The following is a 25456-nucleotide window of genomic DNA, read 5'->3' on the forward strand; positions in this document are numbered from 1 at the left end:
AGAGAAAGGAATGCAGATAGGAACCAAAGGGATGAAATAAATATTTAGTGTAGCCTAATTAGTGTCATACAACATCTGTTATGCTAAGGATTGGCAAGTTTCTTAAAAGACTGGAAAAGGCAACAAAATAAACTAGAAGTTGATATTTACAATCCTGTATCTCTGAATAAAATGATGAGCATTGTATACAGACAGCATAAGAATCATTCAAAGAAGGATAATAAGATAATAAAGTTTAAAGTCAACCTATTTTTAATTTTCAAAATATATAGCTGTATGGAAATGATGCTTAAAAATTAGATAAATTAATTTTCATAAGCAAATAAATTAAATAACGGCATTATAGTTATACATCACTAAGCCTATTTATAGTAGACCTTCTGATGAAAACAATGTATCAAAATCAAAAGCTGTTATTTGTGCGTACCCATCACCATGAAATAACAATCTATACTTGATATAGAGCCTTCAAAGAGTGAGTACTTAACAATGTATACAATGAAAATAACCATAAAATGTTTCAATAAAAGCTGCTCTGTTCTAGAGATTATGATTTTAAAAACTTTTTATATCTTTTATTTCATATATTTTTTTTTTCTACATCTTATCTAAACAAAATGTACATATGGGTCTCCTTCCATTATAGCAAGAAAATTATTTTCTCTTTACAGTTGTGAAAAATATTCAATTAAAATACTATTTTAGCTTTACTTAATTGCTTAATTTGGTAATTGTTTACAACAACCCGCTCTCCATTTACTCCAACATAATGCAATCCTGCAGTTCTCATCTTCTTGCACAGTAATTAGGTGGTTATTTAAATTCTGGGAAAGCAATAATTAGCAAGATATGTTGGGGAAGGGGTTATAAAAAGGAAATAGCTCGGTTTCCTCACTAAACGACTTGGAACTGATATGTCAACATAGTCGACCAAACAGAATTCGTGATGCCAGCGTACATAAACAGAAGTTCGTGATGCCAGCGTACTTTTGATATACTGTAAATTCAAAATACTGTATACTTAATCAAAAATAGAGTGATTACTCAAAAGTGTCACTATTTGTAAATTGCATATTTATGGACACTTTTGAGTAATTAATATTCTTAAATAAGTATATTTTGAATATACAGTACATCAAATGTACGCTGCCATCACGAACTTCTGATTATGTACGCTGGCATCATGAATTCTGTTTGGTTGACTATGTTGACATGTCAGTTCTAAGTTGTTTAGTCAGGAAACCGAGCTAATTTCTTTTTATAACCCCTTCTCCCTTCCTCAACATATATTGCTAATTATTGCTTTCCCAGAATTTAATTAACCACCTAATTATTGTGCAAGAAGATGAGAACTGCAGGATTGCATTATTTTGGAGTAAATTGAGAGCGTGGTGTTGTAAACTATTACCTTTAATTTTCATTGTGTTCATTCCCCTTTTCATTTTCTTCAAAAAATAACATTCAGGTTAAAATTTTCAATTAAAAAAAATTAATAAACTGTCAAGCCATTAAGCTATATGATTACTTTACCTTAGTATTGAAAATTTATCACAAGACTCATTTACCTTGACTAATTCTTTCTCATAATAAATACATAAAGGTCTGTTAATAATTTTGGAAGAAGATGATATAGTTATCCCATCTCAAGGTTTACCTATTGTGTGATCTCCAACAAATAGAGATTACGGTTCATAAATGGAAAAACTGGAAATATTTCCATATATCTTGAAGTTGCTATCCTATCAATTGATTAATAAAGTACTGCAACTATCACATGGAATTTTATCATTACTATATGCTCATTACACGAAAACTTGTTACATTGCAAGACCTTCAATTTGCTTTTTATTTCTCAGTGCTGAGAAAACATCGTATTATGAGTTCCGTTTGAATTACCTCGTTCTACCATAATGCACAAGGATTTGCTGCCGAGGAACAGGGACTAAATTAATAAAGGCAGTATACATAATTGATCACCATGTTCAGCAGTTTCTTTGGCTCTAAAAACTCCATAGTAAAAAAACAGCATCTCATCAAGTCTACAATAAATACAAGAATCCTGGAAATATATTACTCTACGACAATGAGGCTTTTAAATACAGTAACACAAACTTAAAAAACAATTTGTGTGAAAATTTGTAAGGTACTATGGGTGTCATTAGCATAAAACTATACAAAAGACAATATAATTTAATTGCTAATATGTTCAAATTCTAATATGCTTAAAAAGCAAGGCAAACAGTATTCAATATTTTTCAAATATTGCATATAATTTTTATGCTTAACCTGTATGAAGTTATGAAAAGCAAGAAACTCCCCATCAATTAACATGACTTGCATCGTTTGAAAATAATGATTTCATCTTAACCTTACCTATAATAAAAAATAATTAATCACAGACATATTTCACTCATCTGTATCAGATGGTAAAGACAATCACTTGTATCATTCTTAGCATTAAAAAATCAATTAACTTGAATTTATCAATACATTAAAAAACTCTAGGTTCTCCATGATGTAAGCAAAATATCATTCAATTACTGTATATACATGAGAGTTTAGGAAGCAATGCCAAGGAGACATCATTCAATAATCCTTTGTGGAGAAAATTACTGGGTCTAAAATTAGCACCGTTTCCTTATTTTAAGAGTCTAAGATGTAGTTTTGTAAGGTGTTCAGGCTGGAGGAAAACACGCACTGGCTCAGCTGGGGTACCTTGCTCCCCGTTCCCTCCTGGAAAAGTTACACGGCCTATGCAGGTGAGCTCCTTCTCATCCATTGCCTGAAGAAAAGGGGAAAAATTATTGATATTCTTCACATAATCTTAAAACTTGCATTTGGGAATCACCACCCACATACCACACCACCAATACATTGAACTGTTCCATAATTTATTATTTCTGTGAACCTCCCCTGATGTTCATATTGCTTGCTTTTTCTCTAGATCAGCTTATCACCACTTACTAGTAAAATTGAAAAAATCTCCCCTCTTCCCTTTCAAGAGACACATGTCTCTAGTAAAGTAAAGAGACATTCTAGCGTTTAATAGCAAGAAGCAAAGCAGTGATGCACCAAAGGCTCTTTGTCATTTCAGTCTCTCTGTCACATTGGTTTGACACTCTGTCCTCGAGGCTCCTGATTGTTATATGTTTTAGTGTGTTTTAAGATCTCTTACTTTGGATTTGTTAGCTATTACTGGATGGGGCGATTACTGTTAAATAACCGTTGTGAGAAGCATGAACATATCACAGTTCTTTTCATGGAAAAGTATTTTTCAAGTTCAAAGCATAATATGAAACTTACTTTTAGTTCAAGTTCAAATGCAGAGAGGACTAGAATAATTGTTATAGTGAGGATGATGACAATAATGACATCCCAGTATCGTTCCTTAATGTAGTGCCTAATCAGCCAAGTTTTAATATTGGTGAGCTTCAAAAACTCTTTTAACTTATTAGGTTCCATTGTTAAATTTCAAAATGACAGTGAGTTTTCACTAAGAGGGAGTAATTCTGATCTTACCTGTCCAGTTGCTAACCATAACCTAACTTCTCAAGTTGGGTCTAGCAGTAATATTGTTTCTGTCAGTAAGGGTTCTAATGGTTCACTGCTACTTACAAAATCAAGATCCTCTCCAAGAGCCTCAAATTCTTTATCTACTTTAGACCATTCTCCAGATAACCTTTGCAGTCCCACAATCCTAATCACTATTTTAGACAAAAACGGTAGATTGTGAAGCAGGTGACTGAGTTGGTATTCTGGATCCTAATATCCCTCCACTCGCTAATGTATAACCTCTTGAGAAACCTCGTATTTTATATGTGGATGGCATGGTGTGTCACTCTTGATATTGCTAATAAAGTTTCAGCAGTTGATCGGTCACATCCTGTTTTGGATAGCAGTGCCCTTCGTTAGTTTTCAAGCCTAGCCACAAGTTCATCACAGGTTAATTTTAGCGGGGGTAAATGTAAGTTCTAGTACTTATACTGCTGAAATAAGTCTTAATAACAAATGTGCAGCAACTCCTGTATATGTTGTAAACAAATGGGAAAGCTACTAAGTAATGTCTTAGTTCATCCTTCTGTACAGGAAGATAAGGATGAAGAAAACACGGAGGAAAACAAGGAATGTGATGAAGTATCTCCTTTTAAAAGAGCTGAAAAATACCCGAAGTTACTTGTGGTAAGTTCTGATGCTGATTTTCATCAAAGCATTTGGAGGCAACTACTTCCAAGATTATTTAACTTATAGTACTCAGTTCTCCCTTTTCATTGAGGAGAGTTTTGTTACATTGTTATTTCAAATACAAATAAAGTATGATAATTGTGGTTTTATTTTAATCTTTAACTCTTCTATATCTCTAAGAAGGCAGGTATAGTGTGTAGTTCTATGGTGGGGTCAGTCTCCCAAGCACTTAAACAGGCATTTTTTAGGGCCTGTGTGAGATGTGATAAAAACTAATAAAGTGGTTGTCCAAGTATGGACCAGAACTCAAACTAATGTTTTGAAGTCTTTCTCCAGGAATACTTAAGTTTCCATATTTAGGTCAAATGCTTCAACCTCCGTATTATCACCAAGGGGTCCCTTTCCCGCCGGTGGTAGAACATCAGAAGTCCGATATAGTTCCGAAAAGGTTGCCAACCAAACTTGAACAACTTATTGGAGAATGGCATGACAGTCCTCAGCGAACTCCAGTAGTGGGATGACTTTCCCACTTTTTAAAAAATATAGTAAATTGAAAAACCTACAAGAACCAATGATGATGATTATGTGTAATACAGTAATATCAATTATAAGAACAACATACTGTATTAGGATCAGAATTTGAATAGATATCAACAAGCAGTTGGGCATTTAAAAGAAAATTAATTTTGACACTACATTAAGTATTCATTTGAAAGTATGCCTATGACCTATAATATCTTATTCAAATTCAGACACCTTAATAGTGATAATTTGCAAAATAAATATAAAAAGAAATGGATTTGAAGATAACAGGGCATAAGTAGTGTAATACATACCTTAGCAAGCTGAGGTGTTGGGAAAGTTGTGAATGCAGTAGATACAGAACCACCTGCTTTGCTTGTGGCTACTAATCGAACAATTTCATCCTGGAATACCATGCAAAATATAGTATGAAGTTTTATTGAATACACAATTAACATTTCAAGAACAAAACACTACTAACGAAATACCATGCCTTGATGTTGCACAATATTTACTTAAAAAGGTAAGTTTATAATTATGAAACTATTCTCTTAAGCCTCATGAAAGAAAGCATTTATATCCAAAATCCAATCAAGAAATTAGCGTCGTCATACAACACTTATTCTAAGACAAAAGTTGATAATATTCTTATTGGCTAAATGAGGAAGAAAACCAAATTTCAATGCTACAAAATATTAAAAAGTAATACATGTTTGATTAATGTTATAATTACAGTATGCCACATGTTCCTTGTTACTATTAAAAAAAATTATGTCTAGGCCTAATTATGAAGCAAATAGATAATTTCTGGTAGTTTTGACTAACTACATAAGTCACCATTCTTATCCACCATTTGTATATTTTCTACAATGGTAGCAAGTTTTCTATATTCTCTGATCAGAAGCAAACTCAAAGTAACAATAAAACTAAAGAGGTAAAACATTAATAATGTTAAATTTCCTCTAGTATTATTAAATGTAGCTTTACGTTAGTCCTTTTTAGAGAAGTTTTTCACAGCATTTCCTCATGGTATTGTATCTTCTTTCTATTTTGCATACTTTTAATCTTTTATCATTTAGGTATCAGCCAATTATTAATAATTATTGTATGCAATTATAATTAGTTATTTTAACGAGATAAATAAGTCAAGACATCCAATTTTAATATGACTGACCTGAAGAGTTTTCTGTGACTTTAGAAATTGAATTTTGTTTAAAAATTGTAGTGTTTCCTAAATTTAATAACAGTACTAGTTGAAAATGTTGACAATTCTAAAAGAATTTCCTTAACTGATGTATATCCCAAAAATGTTATTTTTATAATAAAATAAATTTTTGAATATACTTACCCGGTGATTATATAAGCTGCAGCTCTGCTGCTCGACAGAAAACTCTACGTTCAAAATCCGCCAGCGATCGCTAAGCAGGTAGGGGGTGTACATCAACAGCGCCATCTGTCGTGCAGGTACTCAGTACTCAATGTAAACACAGAACTCAATTTTCTCCTCGGTCCACTGGGTCTCTATTGGGGAGGAAGGGAGGGTCCTTTAATATATAATCACCGGGTAAGTATATTCAAAAATTTATTTTATTATAAAAATAACATTTTTCAATATTAAACTTAGCCGGTGATTATATAAGCTGATTCACACCCAGGGGGGTGGGTAGAGACCAGCAATAATTGTTTACATTATTATGAGCTAACGATTTTTTATTTCATTTTAGCAGTTATCAAAATAAACATAAAATAAATAAGTACCTGGTAAGGAAGTCGACTTGAACAATTACTCTGCCTTTTTAAGTACGTCTTCCTTACGGAGCCTCGCGATCCTCTTAGGATGCTGAGCGACCCCTAGGAGCCGAAGTATCAAGGGTTGCAACCCATACAACAGGACCTCATCAAAACCTCTAATCTAGGCGCTTCTCAAGAAATGACTTTGACCACCCGCCAAATCAAGTAGGATGCGAAAGGCTTCTTAGCCTTCCGGACAACCCAAAAACAATAATAAAACATTTCAAGAGAAAGATTAAAAAGGTTATGGAATTAGGGAATTGTAGTGGTTGAGCCCTCACCCACTACTGCACTCGTTGCTACGAATGGTCCCAGAGTGTAGCAGTTCTCGTAAAGAGACTGGACATTCTTAAGATAAAAAGACGCGAACACTGACTTGCTTTTCCAATAGGTTGCGTCGATTATACTTTGCAGAGATCTATTTTGTTTAAAGGCCACAGAAGTTGCGACAGCTCTAACTTCGTGTGTCCTTACCTTCAGCAAAGCTTGGTCTTCCTCATTCAGATGGGAATGAGCTTCTCGTATTAAGTCTGATAAAAAAGGATAAAGCATTCTTTGACATAGGCAAAGATGGTTTCTTAACTGAACACCATAAAGCTTCAGACGGGCCTCGTAAAGGTTTAGTTCGTTTGAAATAGAACTTAAGAGCTCTTACAGGGCATAAGACTCTTTCTAGTTCATTTCCAACCATACGATAAGTTTGGAATATCGAACGATATTGGCCAAGGCCGAGAAGGCAGCTCGTTTTTGGCTAGAAAACCAAGTTGTAGAACATGTAGCCGTTTCGGATGAGAATCCGATGTTCTTGCTGAAGGCATGAATCTCACTGACTCTTTTAGCTGTGGCTAAGCATACCAGGAAGAGTCTTTAAGGTGAGATCTTTCAGGGAGGCTGATTGTAGCGGTTCGAACCTGTCTGACATAAGGAATCTTAGTACCACGTCTAAATTCCAACCAGGTGTAACCAAACGACGCTCCTTCGTGGTCTCAAAAGACTTAAGGAGGTCTTGCAGATCTTTATTGTTGGAAAGATCTAAGCCTCTGTGACGGAAGACTGATGCCAACATGCTTCTGTAACCCTTGATAGTGGGAGCTGAAAGAGATCGTTCTTTCCTCAGATATAAGAGGAAGTCAGCTATTTGAGTTACAGAGGTACTGGTCGAGGATACGGATACTGACTTGCACCAGTTTCGGAAGATTTCCCACTCCGATTGGTAGACTCTAAGGGTGGATGTTCTCCTTGCTCTAGCAATCGCTCTGGCTGCCTCCTTCGAAAAGCCTCTAGCTCTCGAGAGTCTTTCGATAGTCTGAAGGCAGTCAGACGAAGAGCGTAGAGGCCTTGGTGTACCTTCTTTACGTGTGGCTGACGTAGAAGGTCCACCCTTAGGGGAAGTGTTCTGGGAACGTCTACTAGTCATCGAAGTACCTCGGTGAACCATTCTCTCGCGGGCCAGAGGGAAGCAACTAGCGTCAACCTTGTCCCTTCGTGAGAGGCGAACTTCTGCAGTACCTTGTTGACAATCTTGAACGGAGGGAATGCATATAGATCTAGATGTGACCAATCTAGGAGAAAGGCATCTATATGAACTGCTGCTGGGTCCAGGATTGGTGAGCAAAATATTGGGAGCCTCTTGGTCATCGAGGTTGCGAAGAGATCTATGGTTGGCTGGCCCCAGGTGGCCCAAAGTCTCTTGCATACATCCTTGTGGAGGGTCCATTCTGTTGGAATTATTTGTCCCTTCCGACTGAGACAATCTGCCATGACATTCAAGTTGCCTTGGATGAACCTCGTTACTAGTGATATGTCTAGACCTTTTGACCAGGTGAGGAGGTCCCTTGCAATCTCGTACAACGTCAGAGAGTAGGTCCCTCCTTGCTTGGAGATGTACGCCAAAGCCGTGGTGTTGTCCGAGTTCACCTCCACCACTTTGCCTTGAAGGAGAGACCTGAAGCTTTTCCAGGCCAGACGTACTGCCAGTAGCTCCTTGCAGTTGAAATGCATTGTCCTTTGACTCGAGTTCCATATTCCCGAGCATTCCCGACCGTCTAATGTCGCACCCCAGCCTACGTCCGATGCGTCCGAGAAGAGAACGTGGTTGGGAGTCTGAACAGTCAGGGGAAGACCCTCTCTTAGGTTGATATAGTCCTTTCACCAAGTCAGACAAGACTTTATCTTTTCGGAAACCGGGATCGAGACCGCTTCTAGCATCTTGTCCTTTTTCCAGTGAAAAGCTAGATGGTATAGAAGAGGACGGAGGTGTAGTCTTCCTAGTGACACAAATTGATCCACGGATGACAGCGTCCCTACCAGACTCATCCACAGCCTGACTGAGCAGCGTTCCTTCTTCAGCATCTTCTGGATGGATAGCAGGGCTGGGGGCTGATCGTCTTGTTCAGCAACGTCCTCATCAGATGGTTCCTCATCCGAAACTGATGAGGAAACGGCAACGGAGTGGGTAACGTCTGACTCGCTGAATCCGGTCGCACTGGTGGATGCGTGACGGAGCCGGACGCAATATCATGGAACTGCTGCACAGTCTGTGAACTGTCAACAACCATGGGTACGCGAGGAAGCACAACGTCAACCCGAAACTGTCTAGACCGTCTGGGTTGTGCAGTCAACACCCTACCGGGTTGCTGAGGTTGACGCACTGCGTCACAACAAGTCACCTCTGCTGGTTGTTGAACGTCCTGAACGTCAACAACCACCTCCGAGCGTCGCTTAACGTCAACGTGCGGCTGGCAACCCACACTGGGTCGCATCGGTGGAGGAACCACCTCAACTGGCAGACACGAGTAGGTTACCTCAGCGTCAACAGGGCGCACAACCGACCGGTTGGAAGGTTGTTGGCCAGAAGGTTCTTTTCCGCATTTAAGTCCTCTATCAAGGACGCAAGCTTGGACTGCATGTCTTGCAGCAAAGACCACTTAGGGTCTACAGGAGCAGGTGCGGCAACAGACGGTGTGACTGCCTGATGAACCGACCGGTTGGAAGGTTGTTGGCCAGAAGGTTCTTCTCCGCATTTAAGTCCTCTATCAAGGACGCAAGCTTGGACTGCATGTCTTGCAGCAAAGCCCATTTAGGGTCTACGGGAGCAGGTGTGGCAACAGACGGGGTTAGCGACTGAGGCGGAACCGTTTACCATCCCTGAAAGCCTGTTATGCGTGACATAATAGTACAGCAAAACTTCAAAGGCTCGACAAAAGCTAAGAAGTTGATCTGTAAACAGCTTGGAGCGTCTCCTGGCTAGGCGCCAGGGAGAGTCTACCAGAATTGAGAAGTCTATCTGGGCAGAGGCATGAACTCCCAAGTCGAGAACTTCTCTCGTGTCATATCAGACTCTCGCTCTATAAACCAGTTTAAAAGAAGGGAAATCAAAGGCTGTATCCCCCAAACTCCTCCTGGTGAAAAAACCAGTCGCCTAGCCAACGTAACGCTCTCTAGGAGAGCGAGAGAGCACTAGCTTAAAAACAACGGCTTCGAAGTAGCTAGGCCTAGTGTAAGTTCTGACGTTTAGGCGAACGAGGAGCAGCAGTTACAAGATCCGGACGAAGATCCTTAAAAAAAATCATCATGATTTAATTAAAGTCCATAGGAGGCTAAGTAGCTTAAGGCTCCTCTCCATCTGACAGAGTCCTCAAGGGAATATCAGTAGGAGGGAGAACAGCAACTTCCTCATCTACAGGAACATTGTCCGATAAAAGCTGAGTCTCTCACTGGTGCATTAGTAGCGACCAGAACGCAACGTCATGTAACTGCTTGACAGTCTGTGAACTGTCAACAACAGAACTGTCAACCACAACAGGTGCGTGAGGACGTACAGCGTCCATTCGAGACTGCTTTGACTGTCTAGACTGAGCAGTCAAAACAACTCTAGAATGCGGAGGTTGACACACCGCGTCAAAACAAAACAACTTAGACTGTTGTTGTACCTCGCGAACGTCAACGGAAGGTTCCGTGCGTCGCTGAACGTCAACATGCGGCTGGCAGGGTGCACTGGAACGCATGGGTGGCGGGACTCTCTCAGCTGGAGTGCGGCAGAAGGTCGCCTCAGCGTCCACAGGACGCACAACCGTGGTTGGTTGTAGGCTAGAGGTTGGTGCAGTGTCAACCTTCTCCGCACGAAAGTCCTGCATCAATGACGTTAACTGAGGCTGCATGGTCTGCAGCAAAGACCACTTAGGGTCTACAAGAGCAGGTGCGGCAACAGACGGTGTGACTGCCTGATGCGGTACCGCTTTGCCTCTCTTAGGAGGTGAGCAGTCATCGGAAGACTGCAGCGAGTCTGAACTGACCCAGTGGCTACAACTGGGCCGTTGGACTTGCGCGGAAGGGACCGACTTGCGCTTAATAAGCCGCGAGACCTTGGTCCATGGTTTCTTACGAGAAACCTCTTCCGCAGACGAGGAAAAAATGGGCTCTCTCGTCTTTGTGTGGGTGGGGCGATCTTGGGTAGATACGCCCGAAACCACGGAGGGAAACGTCTGTTCGTTGATCAAGGCCTCTCGAACCCATAAGTCGTTCGACATTACTTCTCCCCTGGGCTTGGGAGCTTGCAAGAGGTCCCGGACTAGGTGAACGACAGGCACGAACAGACGAACCCTCGGACGCAACACTGTAACACTTTGCGCATATCACTTTATCACTTCGATTTTCTGTTTTGCACTTATTTCACTGAAATCGAAACTTTTACTGATTTCTACCTGAAACACGCAATTCTACCCTTCATTAAAAGGTAGTAATTGCGAAATCAGTCGTATAATGCAGCTCATTAATACCAGCAAAAAACAGAAAACATAAATTAAGATAAAAAATTCAGTGGCTGGGAAAGAGACTAAACACTAGTTCATATAAACTACGTTTTCAATCTCTCACCGCACATAGCCTGGGGACGGGAATAAAAACCTAAAAACGTTTTATCCTTCCTCCCCGTACAGACTAGGGACGAGAGTAACACGAGAACAACGTTACCCGCTTGAACGGAACTTTTTCTCTCCTCTCTCTCCCTCCGTCTCTATCTCTCTCTCTCTCTCTTTCTCTTGATTTCGCACCTAAGAGAAGAGCCCAATTATATTTTGTCAAAAAAAAAACATGTTATTTGACTAAAGGAAAAAAACTGAAAGGTTTTTCAAATAAAAAGTTCCTTTAAATTAGAATTTAAAACATTTAAGTTAAGAAAGAATGAACAAAACGTTAGAATCGATTTACTCTTACTGCAAAGTGAAACCGTGATACACTCTCTCTCTATCGTAACGATAGAGCGCATGTTGAACGTCCTGAACGTCAACAACTGCGTAGCATAAAAAACTAAACGTTAGTTCATCTTTGAAAACAGTACGAAGACTATCAAAGAAATTCTTTCATAAAATATTACAATTAAAAAGTTTTAAATTCTTTAAAAGCTAATTACGAAATAAAGGGCTCAACGTTGATTAACTTCGGTTCCAAGTTAGGACCGCCTACTATCAGGAAAGGTCGCATATAAACAAAACATTAAAATTTATTTTTATATGTTTATATTGAATGGAAAGTTAATCGAAGAGGCCTAATAAAGGCGGAGAGGTATAAAATATATAGATCTATAACGTGATAAGATAATTACTAAAAACCTAAACACACTTCCGTCTAAGGGGAAGGGTCGGCCATTTAAAAGTGAAAGAAAGTCCATACTCTCTTTGTCACCATAATTAAATCTATCCAAAACGAGTTCAAGTTTTGAGATGAAGATAAAACACCTGCATAGCGAAAGCTCAAAACTAGAATAGTGTACTTCACCAAATAGTTGTGAAAACAAATCCAGTTAGCAACAGCGAATTAGTAGGTCTTGCCGGTAGCCCGACAAGAGAGAAAATTGAGTTCTGTGTTTACATTGAGTACTGCGTACCTGCACGACAGATGGCGCTGTTGATGTACACCCCCTACCTGCTTAGCGATCGCTGGCGGATTTTGAACGTAGAGTTTTCTGTCGAGCAGCAGAGCTGCAGCTTATATAATCACCGGCTAAGTTTAATATTGAAAATTAACATTTGCTGTTTGTTAAAGTTTGATAATGTACATAATATGTGTTTAACCCAAAATGATGATCTTAAGTCTTGGCAAACAGGGATTGGCTCATGTGGGGTCATTTATCAAATGTTAATGGGTCAAACGAGTGCTAAAAATAAAAATATGGATATAATTTATTAGTTTATGTGGTGACATGACAGTAAATTCTACAACTGTTGAAGATTTGATACTATCATTATAAATTGCAAAGATCTTTTCTTCTTATATGTTCTAATGTATGTTGCCTACTATGACATGAAGCAAATGTATAAATAAAAATAAAACTAATAAAAAAGTAAGTGCTTTTAAAATTCATCATCAATTAAAGAGGCAGGAGTTTCTGCAATAGCATATAACATAATAATTAAGGAATAAGACTAAATTGGTCAATTAGTTTTAATTTGGAAAGAGGAAGAGCAATTATTCAGAGAAATGTCTCTCTGATCAAACAGTCTTTTAACAGGAGAATGTGACGGGAGCTAATTAGTGGTGGCTCTCATTTTTAAATCTTAATTTGGGTTCTGAGGTATTCTCTCTAGGCCATTGAAAAATACCTTTGTAAGTGAGTAATAGCCAAGAAAGTTCTAGTATGTACTTCAAAATACAGAAAAGAGTGGGACTGATAAATAATTTGGAACCTATTTTCAACTTCAAAGTAAATTTTCAAACACAAATATATAATCAATTTTGAATGTAAAGGAGATGTCAACACTAACCTAAATTATCAAATTTTGCATAACTAACTTGTCTAAGACTCAAATCACCATCATTATGTTCAAGCAATTAAAATCTACCTCACATGTTGCAGGTGAACTTCCATGTGTATCAACATAAAATCTCACAACTACAGAAAGCACAAAAAATTTCATAAGCAAGTAATGAATTTTGTGTTTACCTGCAACCCTTGTATTTGAGATCGCAAGTGATTGATCTTATTATTATGATTAATGAGATGGTGGGCAGGTGACGATGAGTCGGTGGTTGGAGGAGAAGCTGGTTTGCGTCTACTCAAGTCTACTACTTCAACGCCAGTAATTAGGGAGTTCAGCTCCTGAAAATAGAGATGAACATTGTTGAGAATAAAATTCATAAAGTTCAAAATTTTCTTTGGTTGAACATTTCTTCAAACTATTTGTAATACTAAGAGAAAACATTAAAAATAATTAGCATATTTCAATGTTTGATAATGCATGGTGAAAACTACAGGTAAGCTACAAACCTTTTGAATTTGATTAGTTTTGCGGGCTAGGTTGTTAATATGGTCTACGGTCTCCTTTTCTACTTTCTCATCTTTACCAACATCTCTTTTTTCTTCTGATGATGTACCCAGCTTCTGAACCTGTAATTTCAGAGTCAAATCAACATCACAAAAGAAACTGTTTTACTAATTACATAAACCACAAATTACTTTGAAAATTACCTTTTTCAAACATTACCGTAAACTTTAATTTTACTTTTCTGACCTTTAATGGCTTTAGTGACGCTAACTGGCGTTTCATCCGTTCTGCAGTAGCACAATGGGTAGCATCTGTTGCATGAGAAAGAGCAGTTCTCAAATCCTGTATCTGTTGTAGTAGCATTGGAGAATCCCGAACAACACCTCCACCAACAGAAGGTGGTTGGTTACTGCCAGATGGTGTGGTAGGAGAAGATGGGGATACGCCACCTACAAACAAACATTGGAAGTTTACTGATAGGTACCAACATAATATTTGAATAAGAATTTTGAGGGTTAAAGTAAATGGCATTTACAAATGTGCTCGATTCACTAGCTATACAAAATAGGGATATGTCTTCTGCAGCAATGAAATGGACATTGAATAGTTGAAAAAATAGTTGGTTAGTGACAGGTGGTACAAAGGGGAAACCCAGGCCACCTGCCTCTCAAAATTTCAAGCTTGTCCCTTGCTTTATTTGTAAATGACCACTTCCATCACCACAATAATTGATGGATGCAATAATACCTCCTTAATACTACTGAGAAAAAATATACAGTGAACCCTCGCTACTTCGCGGTTCGACAATCGCGGATTCACCACTTCGCGGGGTTTTTCCATAACCCATATATATATACATATCGCGGATTTTCCGGAAATTTCGAAAATACCGCAATATCTGAAGACCCCAAATACGATATTTCGTTACCTGTAATTCCATTAATACTGTAATTAGTAATATCTGCTCTTACTGATTGTTCATTGCATTACATATGACATATAATTAAGCACAGAAAGAAATAAAACACGAAAAGAGAATGTGATCATACGATAATTCAGTACTGTATACAGTACGTAGTAAAATTAAATCGAACATGAAACGCAAATCTGATGCAGTCATACCATATTAGAATGGTGTGTACTGTAATGGATATGCTTCTTTTCCATGAATCTTTTGTATGTATACGTACGTAGTACTGCATCCAATAATATTCTTTGTTGCAAAAATCACATTTCGAATAAGCGTACGAGAGAGAGAGAGAGAGAGAGAGAGAGAGAGAGAGAGAGAGAGAGAGAGAGAGAGAGAGAGAGAGAGAGAGGAGAGAGAGAGAGAGAGAGAGAGAGAGAGAGAGAGAGAGAGAGAGAGAGAGAGAGAGAGAGAGAGAGGCGTAAAATAGCGTACGTAAAGCTGTACAGTATTATTATTATTGTTATTATTATTAGTGTTGTTGTTGTTAATAAAATTATTATTGTTATTATTATTATCATTATTATTATTATTATTACTGTACAGTATTATTATCATTATTTATTATTATTACGGTATTGTACTTAATCTACGTACGTTCAGTATGCGCGGGGCATCTTCTATGAGTAGGTAACCAACGCATCATAGTACTGTAAGACGGGTTGTGATTGGTTCAAGCGCTGATAGATGACGAATCAGAACTCAAGTTTTGTAATCTAGCCTCTGATTGGTGTTTTGACCGCTTCTCCAACCCGCAGCATCTCTTTCCGCGGTCACTTTGTCTCCCGCTGTATCGCTGTGTTGACGTTGTTAATTGTGAACTTTAATCTGTGCTGTGCGTGACTGTTTTAAGTTGAACTTTTTGTTGAACTTTCTGTTAAACCCTACTGTACAATGCCTCCCAAGCCTTCTGCTTCTACTAAGGCTGGTAGTGAGCCTAAACAGCACCGAAAGATGATGACGATTGCTGAGAAGGTGACGCTTCTCGATACTATGTTAAAAGACAGTAGAAGTTACGCGGCCGCAGACCTCGAAGACCTGACGAAATCGGGCAGTGAAGACAGTGAAACACAGGAAGAGAGCCAAGAAAATGTCGAAGAAACGGTCTTAACATTAGAACGGCTTGCCAAGCTCTGCAAGCTTGCGAATGAGGTGAAAGAAATGTCGCAAGAGTGGGACGAGGATATGGTTCGTTCTGTACAATTCTGCACCAAGATCGATGAACACATGGCTCCCTACAGGATGCTCTTGCGAAAAAAGAAGCAGCGGCAGCAACTTCCGATCACAATGCCCTCAGAAGAAATTGAAGAAGTGTCTCAGGAAGAAGTTGAAGAGGTGTCCCAGGAAAAGACACCTCCGTCTGAAGAGACGTAAAATACTATTATTGGCTGCACAGTAGAAGACATCATCAGCTTCATCATCATCATTTCTACTGTGCAGCAAATTCATCGCCATCATCATTCAAGTTTTTCTTGAACTTCTTTCGTGGTGAGTACAGTAACAATCTTTATTTTTTACTTAAACATTTTAATATTTGTGCCTGTTTTATAGTTTAGTACTGTATGCATTAAGTTAAAGGGAAGGTTTTAAAAGCCTATCATATTTTTTTTGTTTAAAATTTACATTTACGTACGTAAAACAATCTCTCTCTCTCTCTCTCTCTCTCTCTCTCTCTCTCTCTCTCTCTCTCTCTCTCTCTCTCTCTCTCTCTCTCTCTCTCTCTCTCTCTCTCTCTCTCTCTCTCTCTCTCTCGTAAATTGTTTTCCTGCTTTGCTACGTACAGTATGTACTGTATGATTTTATATAGATACGGTAAATAATATTTGTAATAACATATTTTCTAAAAGCTTTTACTGTAAATATCATTATTTATCACTTTCATCATGCGCGTTAAATGCCTTCTTTGTTCTGAACGTGGTTGTTTACTGAGCGTACTTTATGACGCCGTCGTTTCAGGCGGCGTCATAAAGAAAAACATTTCATTTGGAAGTCCTAAGGAAAATTAAGTAAAACATTGGTAATAACAAAATCAACATACTGTATACATCAATATAATCGATGCAAAAACTAACCTATACATATATGTGTACAGTACACTAAATGAGTTTGTTTCTTCATTATGATCAGAGATAAACGTAAACAAAACATTGGTTGCCATTTTTTATCGTGCTTTTTAGGTGTTTAGGAAACGCATGATATAAAATCGCCTTTAATATTTGTGCCTGTTTTAGTTTAGGGTACTGTAGTACATGCATTAAGTGTTCTGTACATTAAAGGGTAGTTTGTTAACAGTACTACGTACAAGGGAAGGTTTTAAAAGTCCGAATATACATGTTAAATAAATAGGTAAATATGATGTCACTACTTCGCGGATTTTCACCTATCGCGCCCCGCGTCTGGAACCTATCTACCGCGATAAACGAGGGTTCACTGTATGATACTTTATTTTTACTTTTACAAGATACGAAATTAGTTTTTTCTTTCAATATTTCCAAATCTACCAATTTTCTTGACATGATACCTATATTCAGGTTCCTCGTTTGCAACATGAAATTATCAATCCACTTCAGCTATGAGTCTATCACTATGCAGTTGCACCTTTTCACAATCGTATAAATTTTTAGTATAAAGCATATCTTCAGAAATCCTCTAGAGACATTGCCCCAAGATCACCATAAAATTTTCTAGTATCCCTACAGACATACTTTATGAAATAAAAATGCATCTCTAATTGGTTCAACCAATAAGAATTCGTTATAACTCTTAACTACACTTACATAATACATCAAATTCACATTTCAACATACCTGGCAATGACTGAGAGATAGCTTCATATATTTTCTTTTTATTGAGGGCCTTCAATTTTTCTCGGAGTTCTCCCTTTTCATTTTCTAGACTTTCAATATCACTCTGTAGGTGATCCATAGTTTCATCATACTCCTGCAAGAATTTATCCCATTTATGATCAAAGAATTGATTGATTTTATAAAAAATAGTCAGTTTCTAAACAACACAGGGGATTTCAAGTAAGTAATTTAAAACCTTTATGATCTCTTCCTTACAGATCCACTCATATAATAACACACCTTGGAAGCTGTAAATTAGGATTAAAAAATCAAATTTGAGAAAAGGCCTTAAAATATATTGTGAAGGAGTCTATTTCTCAATGTAAATTTAAAAATACATCTATGATTAGAATGAACTTTGTCTCAGTTATATGGGAGGCAAGATAACTACCACTGATAACCCAGAATTAAGAGAAGATATACTGTATCTTCTAAACACAAGGGCTGTTGGTGTCCAACGAACAAGAAATAATGTTTTACTATTATGTTTAACTGTGATCTGACACTGGCCAGTCTCCTGTATTTGAGACCTACTGCAATACCTCTATGAAAGATTCAAACTGGTAATTTCCAGCCTCTTCTGGCTACTGCCAGCCAGGCTATCTCATAAAAGCTGCTACGTCTCCTTGATGTTTTTCCTTATATTAGGGAAAGAGTTTCTATGATATGCTGCAATATATTTTATGAACCATTCAACATGGTATTTTTTGCAATCTATCAATCTCATTTCCTATGACTCCTAGGTGTGAAAACAACAAAACTTCACTACCTAACTTCAAATGGAACAAAAAGAAAAATCCAAAATTCATAATCTGTAGTCAATTTCTAAAATGGATGAACATTTATATTCTAACAACCACTACAGTACTGTATTAGATAATTATTAATTTGTCAGCTAAAGATGATGGAAGTTTCAAAATATCTAATAGGCCACTGGTTTCAAAAGACTTAAAGTACCATTATCCTCTACATTGATTCCAATTAAACTTTTAAACAACCTAATCGTTTATCATGATTTTACTTTTATCTTGAACACTAAATCTTTGAAAGAACATGAAGTCTTTACCTTTTCTTTCCTTCTTAGCATCATGAGTGCATCATCCAATTTCCGCTGAAGTTTCTCGATAGTTAAATCTGCATCCCTTGTAGCTGTTGACAATTTTTTCTCTGCAATATCACGTCGAACTGTCATCTCACTTAGTTCTTCATTCTTCTGTCTGAGATTCAACTTCAGATCCTTGATATCCTGCTCCTTATTCTCTAGCTTATATTTGATATGTTCCGTGTCTTTCATCTCATTTTTACGAGCCTGGGCTCTTAATGTTACTGGCTGAGCAGACTGAAATAGCAGAAGGAATAACATTGTATAATTTATAGAAAAGAATTAATTTCATTGCATACCATTCATTTTCCAACACTTCAGTACAATCTCAATGGTACATGTTTAAAAAACAATTACCTTTTCTTCTATAGTTCCATCAAAGTCGTATTCTCCTTTCTCCAGAGCATTGGCTATTTTAGTCATATCACCTTGAGTTTTCTGAAGAGAAAGCCTTAGTGACTCTGGACCTAAGTCTTCACTTCCATATATGAGGTCTGTTGCTTGATGAGTCAGTTCCTTCAATTTATCTCCCATAATACCATTTTCTGCATCTGAAGAAGTTAATAACATAATTTAGAAACAAACAGCAGTTTGTATAAATGCAAAAGTCATATTTCTTAATTTACAAGACTTCTTTATCTAAGTTCTTGATTTACAGACATCACAACAATCAAAACCAAAGAAGCAGAAATAAAAATGACACAAAGGAAAAAGTTACTCAAAAACAAATTTTTTTTTAATATTTTCATACAATTCTTATATTCCATAATATACAAAATCTTGTTTTACTTGGTAGCGATTACCTGAAAGATAGAATTAGCACAGTCAAAAATTATACTGTCTTAAAATAAAATTATTCACTAAAAAAATAATAGTAATATGCTTAACATATCTACTATATCACACTGCTAGGTCCTCCTATGGTTAGTCTAAAGTATTTGTTCTTGAATGAGAACTGAAAATAAAATTAGACATCATTACAGAAGTTAGATCACCCTGTAAAAGTCCAAAGGGAACATTGGAAACTACAAGAAAGAAAGCAATACAGCTGAGGTTGACGGAATGCTAAACATAAGCTTCAGTATAGTCTCCTGAGTGAAACAAAAGTCAACACTGTAGAAAATGTCCCCTAAAAATTGGATTCTTTCATGTTACTGATAAATTATGAAAAGGAAGATTAACTGCAGTATGAATAAAACAAAGCGGGGTATCAGGCCACTAGAAAGACTTAAGGCAAATACTTGAGAATTGCACCACTCTACGCAAAAGATATATGGACAAAAATATAGCTCGAGTAAGGTAAAAAAAAAAAAAGACCACATTAAAAAGAGGAATTGGTGGAGAGATATGGTGCCCATGAAAACTGAAAAGACTGAAAACTCCAAAACAAAGAACGTTTGGACGTAAGATGACAAGAGATGAAGGGTAATTGGTCAGAAAGCCAGTAGATATTAAGTAGCACAACAAAAACCAGTAGGAAGTCCAAAGAAATTTTGAAAAAAATGGGATAGATGAACTAATAAACCTATGAGGATAGACAGACAGGAACAGCACAGAACAGAATAGTTGAGAGAAGTCATTTCTAATCTTACCCTAAATAGAGAGAAGCTTATGTAAAAATCATTGCAATGATGATAATGCCTAATCATGCAATGCATTTTCAATAAGAGCTTGCATTTTCTTGAATGTCACATAAGTTGACTACTCATTTCAAATACATCAGTTTTGTTTCACTTTCAAGATCAAAAATATTTTCCTTCCTTATGACCTCATAATAAAATGAAATTTTCCGTTATACCACTTTCACTTTTTAAAAAGTCTAATGTTTTGTTTCATTTTATCTGGGGATTTGTTTTCATTCATTCATAAAGGGGAAGAGTAAAGTTCCAACATAACTATGTAAGAACTTAGATTGCTTATACTGTACCAGTATCCTCATTCATGCTATCAGGGTCATGGCCAGGATGGCCAGGTCTAAGTGTTGTTGCAGACCGAGAGCAATCCACTTCTTGTCAGAGTTGGAATTTCTATTCATTGAAGTAAAGTTAGGATGGGATGAAAGAAAAGTTTCCCCAACAACTATCAGGTCAGTGTAAATAGGAAGCCATTGGTATAACATGAGGCTATTTATGATTTATGGGCTCATATAAAAGTGTGGTAAAGCAAAATGGCCAAGCCAAAACATAGTTTGCAAATATTATTTGTACACAATACTTTATTTCATACAAAATTAGTACATGATATCAATTATCTCTCTACTTAGATGCAGTATGTTAATAATGAAAAACTTCAACTTGGTCTTACCCATTATCAAAGATGTCTGTTGCATGCAGGCTTTCGAAACATGTCTGATGACTTTTGCTGCATTGTTCATTTGATTCATTACTGCTGTCAGGGATTCCTGTATTTCTGGAGGGTAGGATAAGGGTCCTACAGAGCCATCCTGTGGCATACGACGCTTTATTCTTTTAACCATGGCTTGTATCTCTTTGCTGACTGCGCAGACATCCCGATACACTAAAACTACATCATGAGCTTCGTGTTGAGGCTGAAAATTAGAAAAACAAAAAAAAGGTCATCACATATTCATACATTTCATCAAATGATATAAAATTGTGTAAAATATTAATAAAAAAATAAATTCCAAAACAATATACAATGTATTTCTATCAATGACTTGCTGTACTATATAGTCAGTTCAGAAACCCATGATTAAGTAATTGAGGGTAATCTGGGGTTGTGATTTCATGTCATCAATACTAAACAACAGATAGATGATTATACAGTAGTACTGTATACACAGTATGCATATTTTTTTTCAGTCATCCCAAAAACCTCCAAATTGGAAGAGCTTATTTTGAAAGCTATCAAAATTAATCAGAAAAATATATACATATATATAGGAAGTATATCAATGATTTCAAAAAGATCTGTAAAAAATGTCCCAAGAGTGTTCCGCACAATCACATGAAAATCAAACACGTGAAAGGACATGGATGGAGGACGAGACTAAAGGAAAAGTATATGAATAAAATTGTTTATAAAAAATTATGTAATTCCACTGGTAAACTAGAATGAATGAACAAAGGTCCTTTGTCCATTATAAGTGGGTCTCTTATGCAGTTCTTTTGCATGAGAAAATAATACGAATGAACCTGGGCAAAAAGAAAACTCATTCCACAATTTCAAAAGAAAAATTCAGCAGAACAAATGACATACATTCTACCTATAAGGCATATGAGTCTCTGAGCAGTGATAAAAGGGGTTTGGGTACATTACCTCTTCCTTCAGCAAAATAGAGGGGGGGAAGGAAATGATTAAGAAGCTTTTATTATTATTCCTTCTAATCATATCATTAAAAGTGAGGGAGTTATGAACACAAATTTAAGCTGTGCATCATTATGAATGTGCAATAGGAATTGTCAATAAATATGAGATAGCTTTGCTACTTTGTAATTTCAAATAAAATTTTTTTATGATATTTGAGGTTTTATAATCTCATGACCAAGGAGAGAAGATACCAAATGTGCTATAAAGAATTTTGTTCGTTTATACTGTATACCACAATCTTATTTAAGTAATATTTGGTATAAATTAAACCAATGGGGTCACATGACAAAAAATCTTAAGAACGGAGCCTCAGGCATAAATATTTTGCTAATTTTATCTAAGGCCATAGTTGGTGGAGTGGGACAAACACTAAATCAACTTTAAAACACTGACTATAAAAAAAAGGTCCATTTCTTTTAGCGATGCATATTTGAACCGACTCGCAGCGGTACCCTTTTAGCTCGGAAAAGTTTCGTGATCGCTGATTGGTTGGAATTATCTCGTCCAACCAATCAGCGATCCGGGAACTTTTCCGAGCTTAAAGGGCACCGCTGCGAGTCGGTGCAAATATGCATCGCTAAAAGAAATGGACTATAGTTGAATAATTATCTCATGAAAAAATTACCGACTATTATGATTACCAGAAAATCATCTTTAAAGCCTATTCATAAGATCCTAATCTTCAGCTGCTCCAGGGGTAAGTAAACCAGAGGAGCAAGTGATCACATAGTTTGTAAATTCAAGATTAAAAAAAAAGCAAATAAGTTCTTTATACACACACACCACCTGTAAATTTAAATCACCAAAAACCTAAAGTCAATAAGATTAAACAAAACTTACATGAAGCATTGTTAAAATTGCAGAACAATAAGTGGACATGGCATCAGTAGCTGATGACAACACCCGATTAACATCAGTCAGGTACAGAGTTTGCTCCATCTTTTCAGCAGTCAGGTGAGCTTGGTATATAGTTGAAAAGTAAGCTACAGTCTTCTCAAGATTTTCCAATGGAATGTTTTCATCGAGCTAAAAAATGAGAAAATTATCATTTATTGAAAATTCCAAATATTTACTTTGATGGTACTGTACTATATTTTTGTTATAAATCTATTTGAAAAAAAGGCAACAGCAATTGAAAGAACGTAAAAACTTTTCAACATACCTGATCTTTTCTTAGGAGATCAACGTAGAAATCAATGTTACGTTCATGGGAGACCATCTCAGGATATAAGATTCCTAACTTCAAAAACACTTCTATGTTACATGAATTGAGAACATACTGGTACTGGTGCAGTAATGACTGAAAAGAAAAATCATAATCATGAAATTGATAATATTTAAAGCTATTTATGTACAGTATAAATTATAATATCTTTATTCATGAATTTCAGATATTTACATAGGTTCAATGATAATCTAAAGTTAAATGCTACAGTCAAAAGATATATGACCAAAGGTATGAAACCTGCAGACCCTAGTACTGAGAACCTGATGGTCATCTAGTGCTAGATATTAAATCAGTGAGACAATAACAAGATACAGATGAAGAATAATATTCAGATTTATTTCATTAATCATTCCTATTCTTTTGTTAAATATAAAAAAGAAAATGGAACATGGGAAAATTAGACAATATTGTTTAAGCTACAAAAAAAAAAAAAAAAAAAAAAAAAAAAAAAAAAAAAAAAAAAAAAAAAAAAAAAAAAAAAAAAAAAATTCCATTGGTTGTCTACTAAACTTTGTACAAAATAAAACCAAGTATATTTAATCAGTTAACCATTCTAAAGACCTTACTCAGAATAAATTCTGCCTTCTAAAATATCGATGGGATAGACATATGTACTCAATGTTCTTGTGGATTATAATAATCCTTCTCATCTTTGGAAAGATAATGACCTTAACTTTTAGTCACTTTGGGTTTGTGAATTTAAGCCATATGACAAATCACTTAGTACTGTGGTGCAAATGGGGGGAGGGGGAATAACACATTGCTATTGCATCATGAAGTAAAATTTGAGAGGCTGGAAGGCATGATGAAAGAAAGAAATTGGGAACAGAGGAAAGGTAAAAGGCTTAAAAGTAGATGCAGCTGAAGCCGAAGGGACAAGTAGGGTGCACTGACACTGCTATTCTTAACCCTTTTACCCACAAAGGACGTACTGGTACGTTTCACAAAACTCATTCCTTTACCCCCATGGACGTACCGGTACGTCCTTGCAAAAAACTGCTATTTACAATTGTTTTGTATATTTTTGATAATTTTTTGAGAAACTTCAGGCATTTTCCAAGAGAATGAGACCAACCTGACCTCTCTATGACAAAAATTAAGGCTGTTAGAGCAATTTGAAAAAAATATACTGCAAAATGTGCTTGAAAAAAAATAACCCCTGGGGGTTAAGGGTTGGAAAATTCCAAATAGCCTTGGGGTAAAAGGGTTAAAAGAAAATATTTCCTTGAATCCCAACATGAATTGGAATACAGAGCTATAACTAGTCTTTTCATGACAAAATAGTCAGAAAAGCAAATCCTCGGCCATATGAGTAATTAATGTATTAAATCATAATTACTTGTAGATTCTACAAAATTTCTAGTCTAATATACAGTACTGTAATCCCCAAATGGATGATTAAATTAAATGGATGCATAGATATCAAAAGTGCAGATATGGAATTAGGGAATATCATAGGCTATGCTATGCTGCCCCCATCATAAACGATTGATTAAATCATTGATGAGCAACACAGTAGCAGTGTGAACAGTCAAATTGAAAAAAAAAAAAATTACCTATAGTGTCGGGGTCTTGTGCATGTACTACAGGAAAACGGCTGTTGGTAAACAATACATCTAATTTACATACCTGAAGAGTGTACAGTAATTGCAGAAGTCGTGAGGAGAAAGCATATTGCTCGACTGAGTGTGATTTCAACACAGCATTACGATCAATATTCTCAGGAACTGGATACTTGTCCCGCAGACCCCCTACAACAATGTCAGCCTTCCAAATCATACGGGCAACAAAGAGCAGAGTCAACACAGCATCGTGATCCCCTGTAGAGAACATATTAAAAGTATAGAGACTTAGGATTTTAAAGATACAGTAAACATAAACATACAGAACCATGCATCTATAAAAAATTATCCTATACATGACAACTAGTCAAAACTCTAAACATACTTTTCATGTTTTGAAGAAATACATAAGTTGCGATTTAATATTTCTTAATCTAAGGCTTAAAAAATTCAAATTTTTGTATTATAAATATTATATAAAGAATATCCAGTGACACTACAGAATCTTGAAATTATATCAACAAACAATAAACGTTAATACAGTATTGCAATTTTCTAGCTTCAATTAATGATACATACATACATACATATACCAAGGCACTTCCCCCAATTTTGGGGGGTAGCCGACATCAACAATGAAACAAAAACAAAAAAGGGGACCTCT

The 25456-nt window shown here is 36.5% G+C and overlaps 1 protein-coding gene across 13 annotated transcripts in view; it reads right to left on the bottom strand.

Moving 5' to 3' along the window:
* Positions 1-1964: 1964 nt before the first annotated feature.
* Positions 1965-25456, bottom strand: part of LOC137620643 (dynactin subunit 1-like) — a 162317-nt gene continuing 138825 nt past the window's right edge. For all 13 annotated transcript variants that reach the window (XM_068350948.1, XM_068350950.1, XM_068350955.1 and 10 more), the window contains 12 exons: positions 24860-25050; positions 23165-23302; positions 22843-23028; positions 20977-21220; positions 19030-19223; positions 18637-18909; positions 17532-17664; positions 14004-14206; positions 13760-13879; positions 13436-13591; positions 5019-5108; positions 1965-2782 (listed from right to left, as the gene is read on the bottom strand). In XM_068350948.1, coding sequence (XP_068207049.1) covers positions 2639-2782; positions 5019-5108; positions 13436-13591; positions 13760-13879; positions 14004-14206; positions 17532-17664; positions 18637-18909; positions 19030-19223; positions 20977-21220; positions 22843-23028; positions 23165-23302; positions 24860-25050 — 2072 coding nt within the window. In that variant the 3' untranslated portion in view covers positions 1965-2638. The remainder of the gene's footprint in view (positions 2783-5018; positions 5109-13435; positions 13592-13759; positions 13880-14003; positions 14207-17531; positions 17665-18636; positions 18910-19029; positions 19224-20976; positions 21221-22842; positions 23029-23164; positions 23303-24859; positions 25051-25456) is intronic.

The sequence above is a fragment of the Palaemon carinicauda genome, chromosome 27, assembly GCF_036898095.1.
Source record: "Palaemon carinicauda isolate YSFRI2023 chromosome 27, ASM3689809v2, whole genome shotgun sequence".
In the NCBI taxonomy this organism is placed as follows: Eukaryota; Metazoa; Arthropoda; class Malacostraca; order Decapoda; family Palaemonidae; genus Palaemon; species Palaemon carinicauda.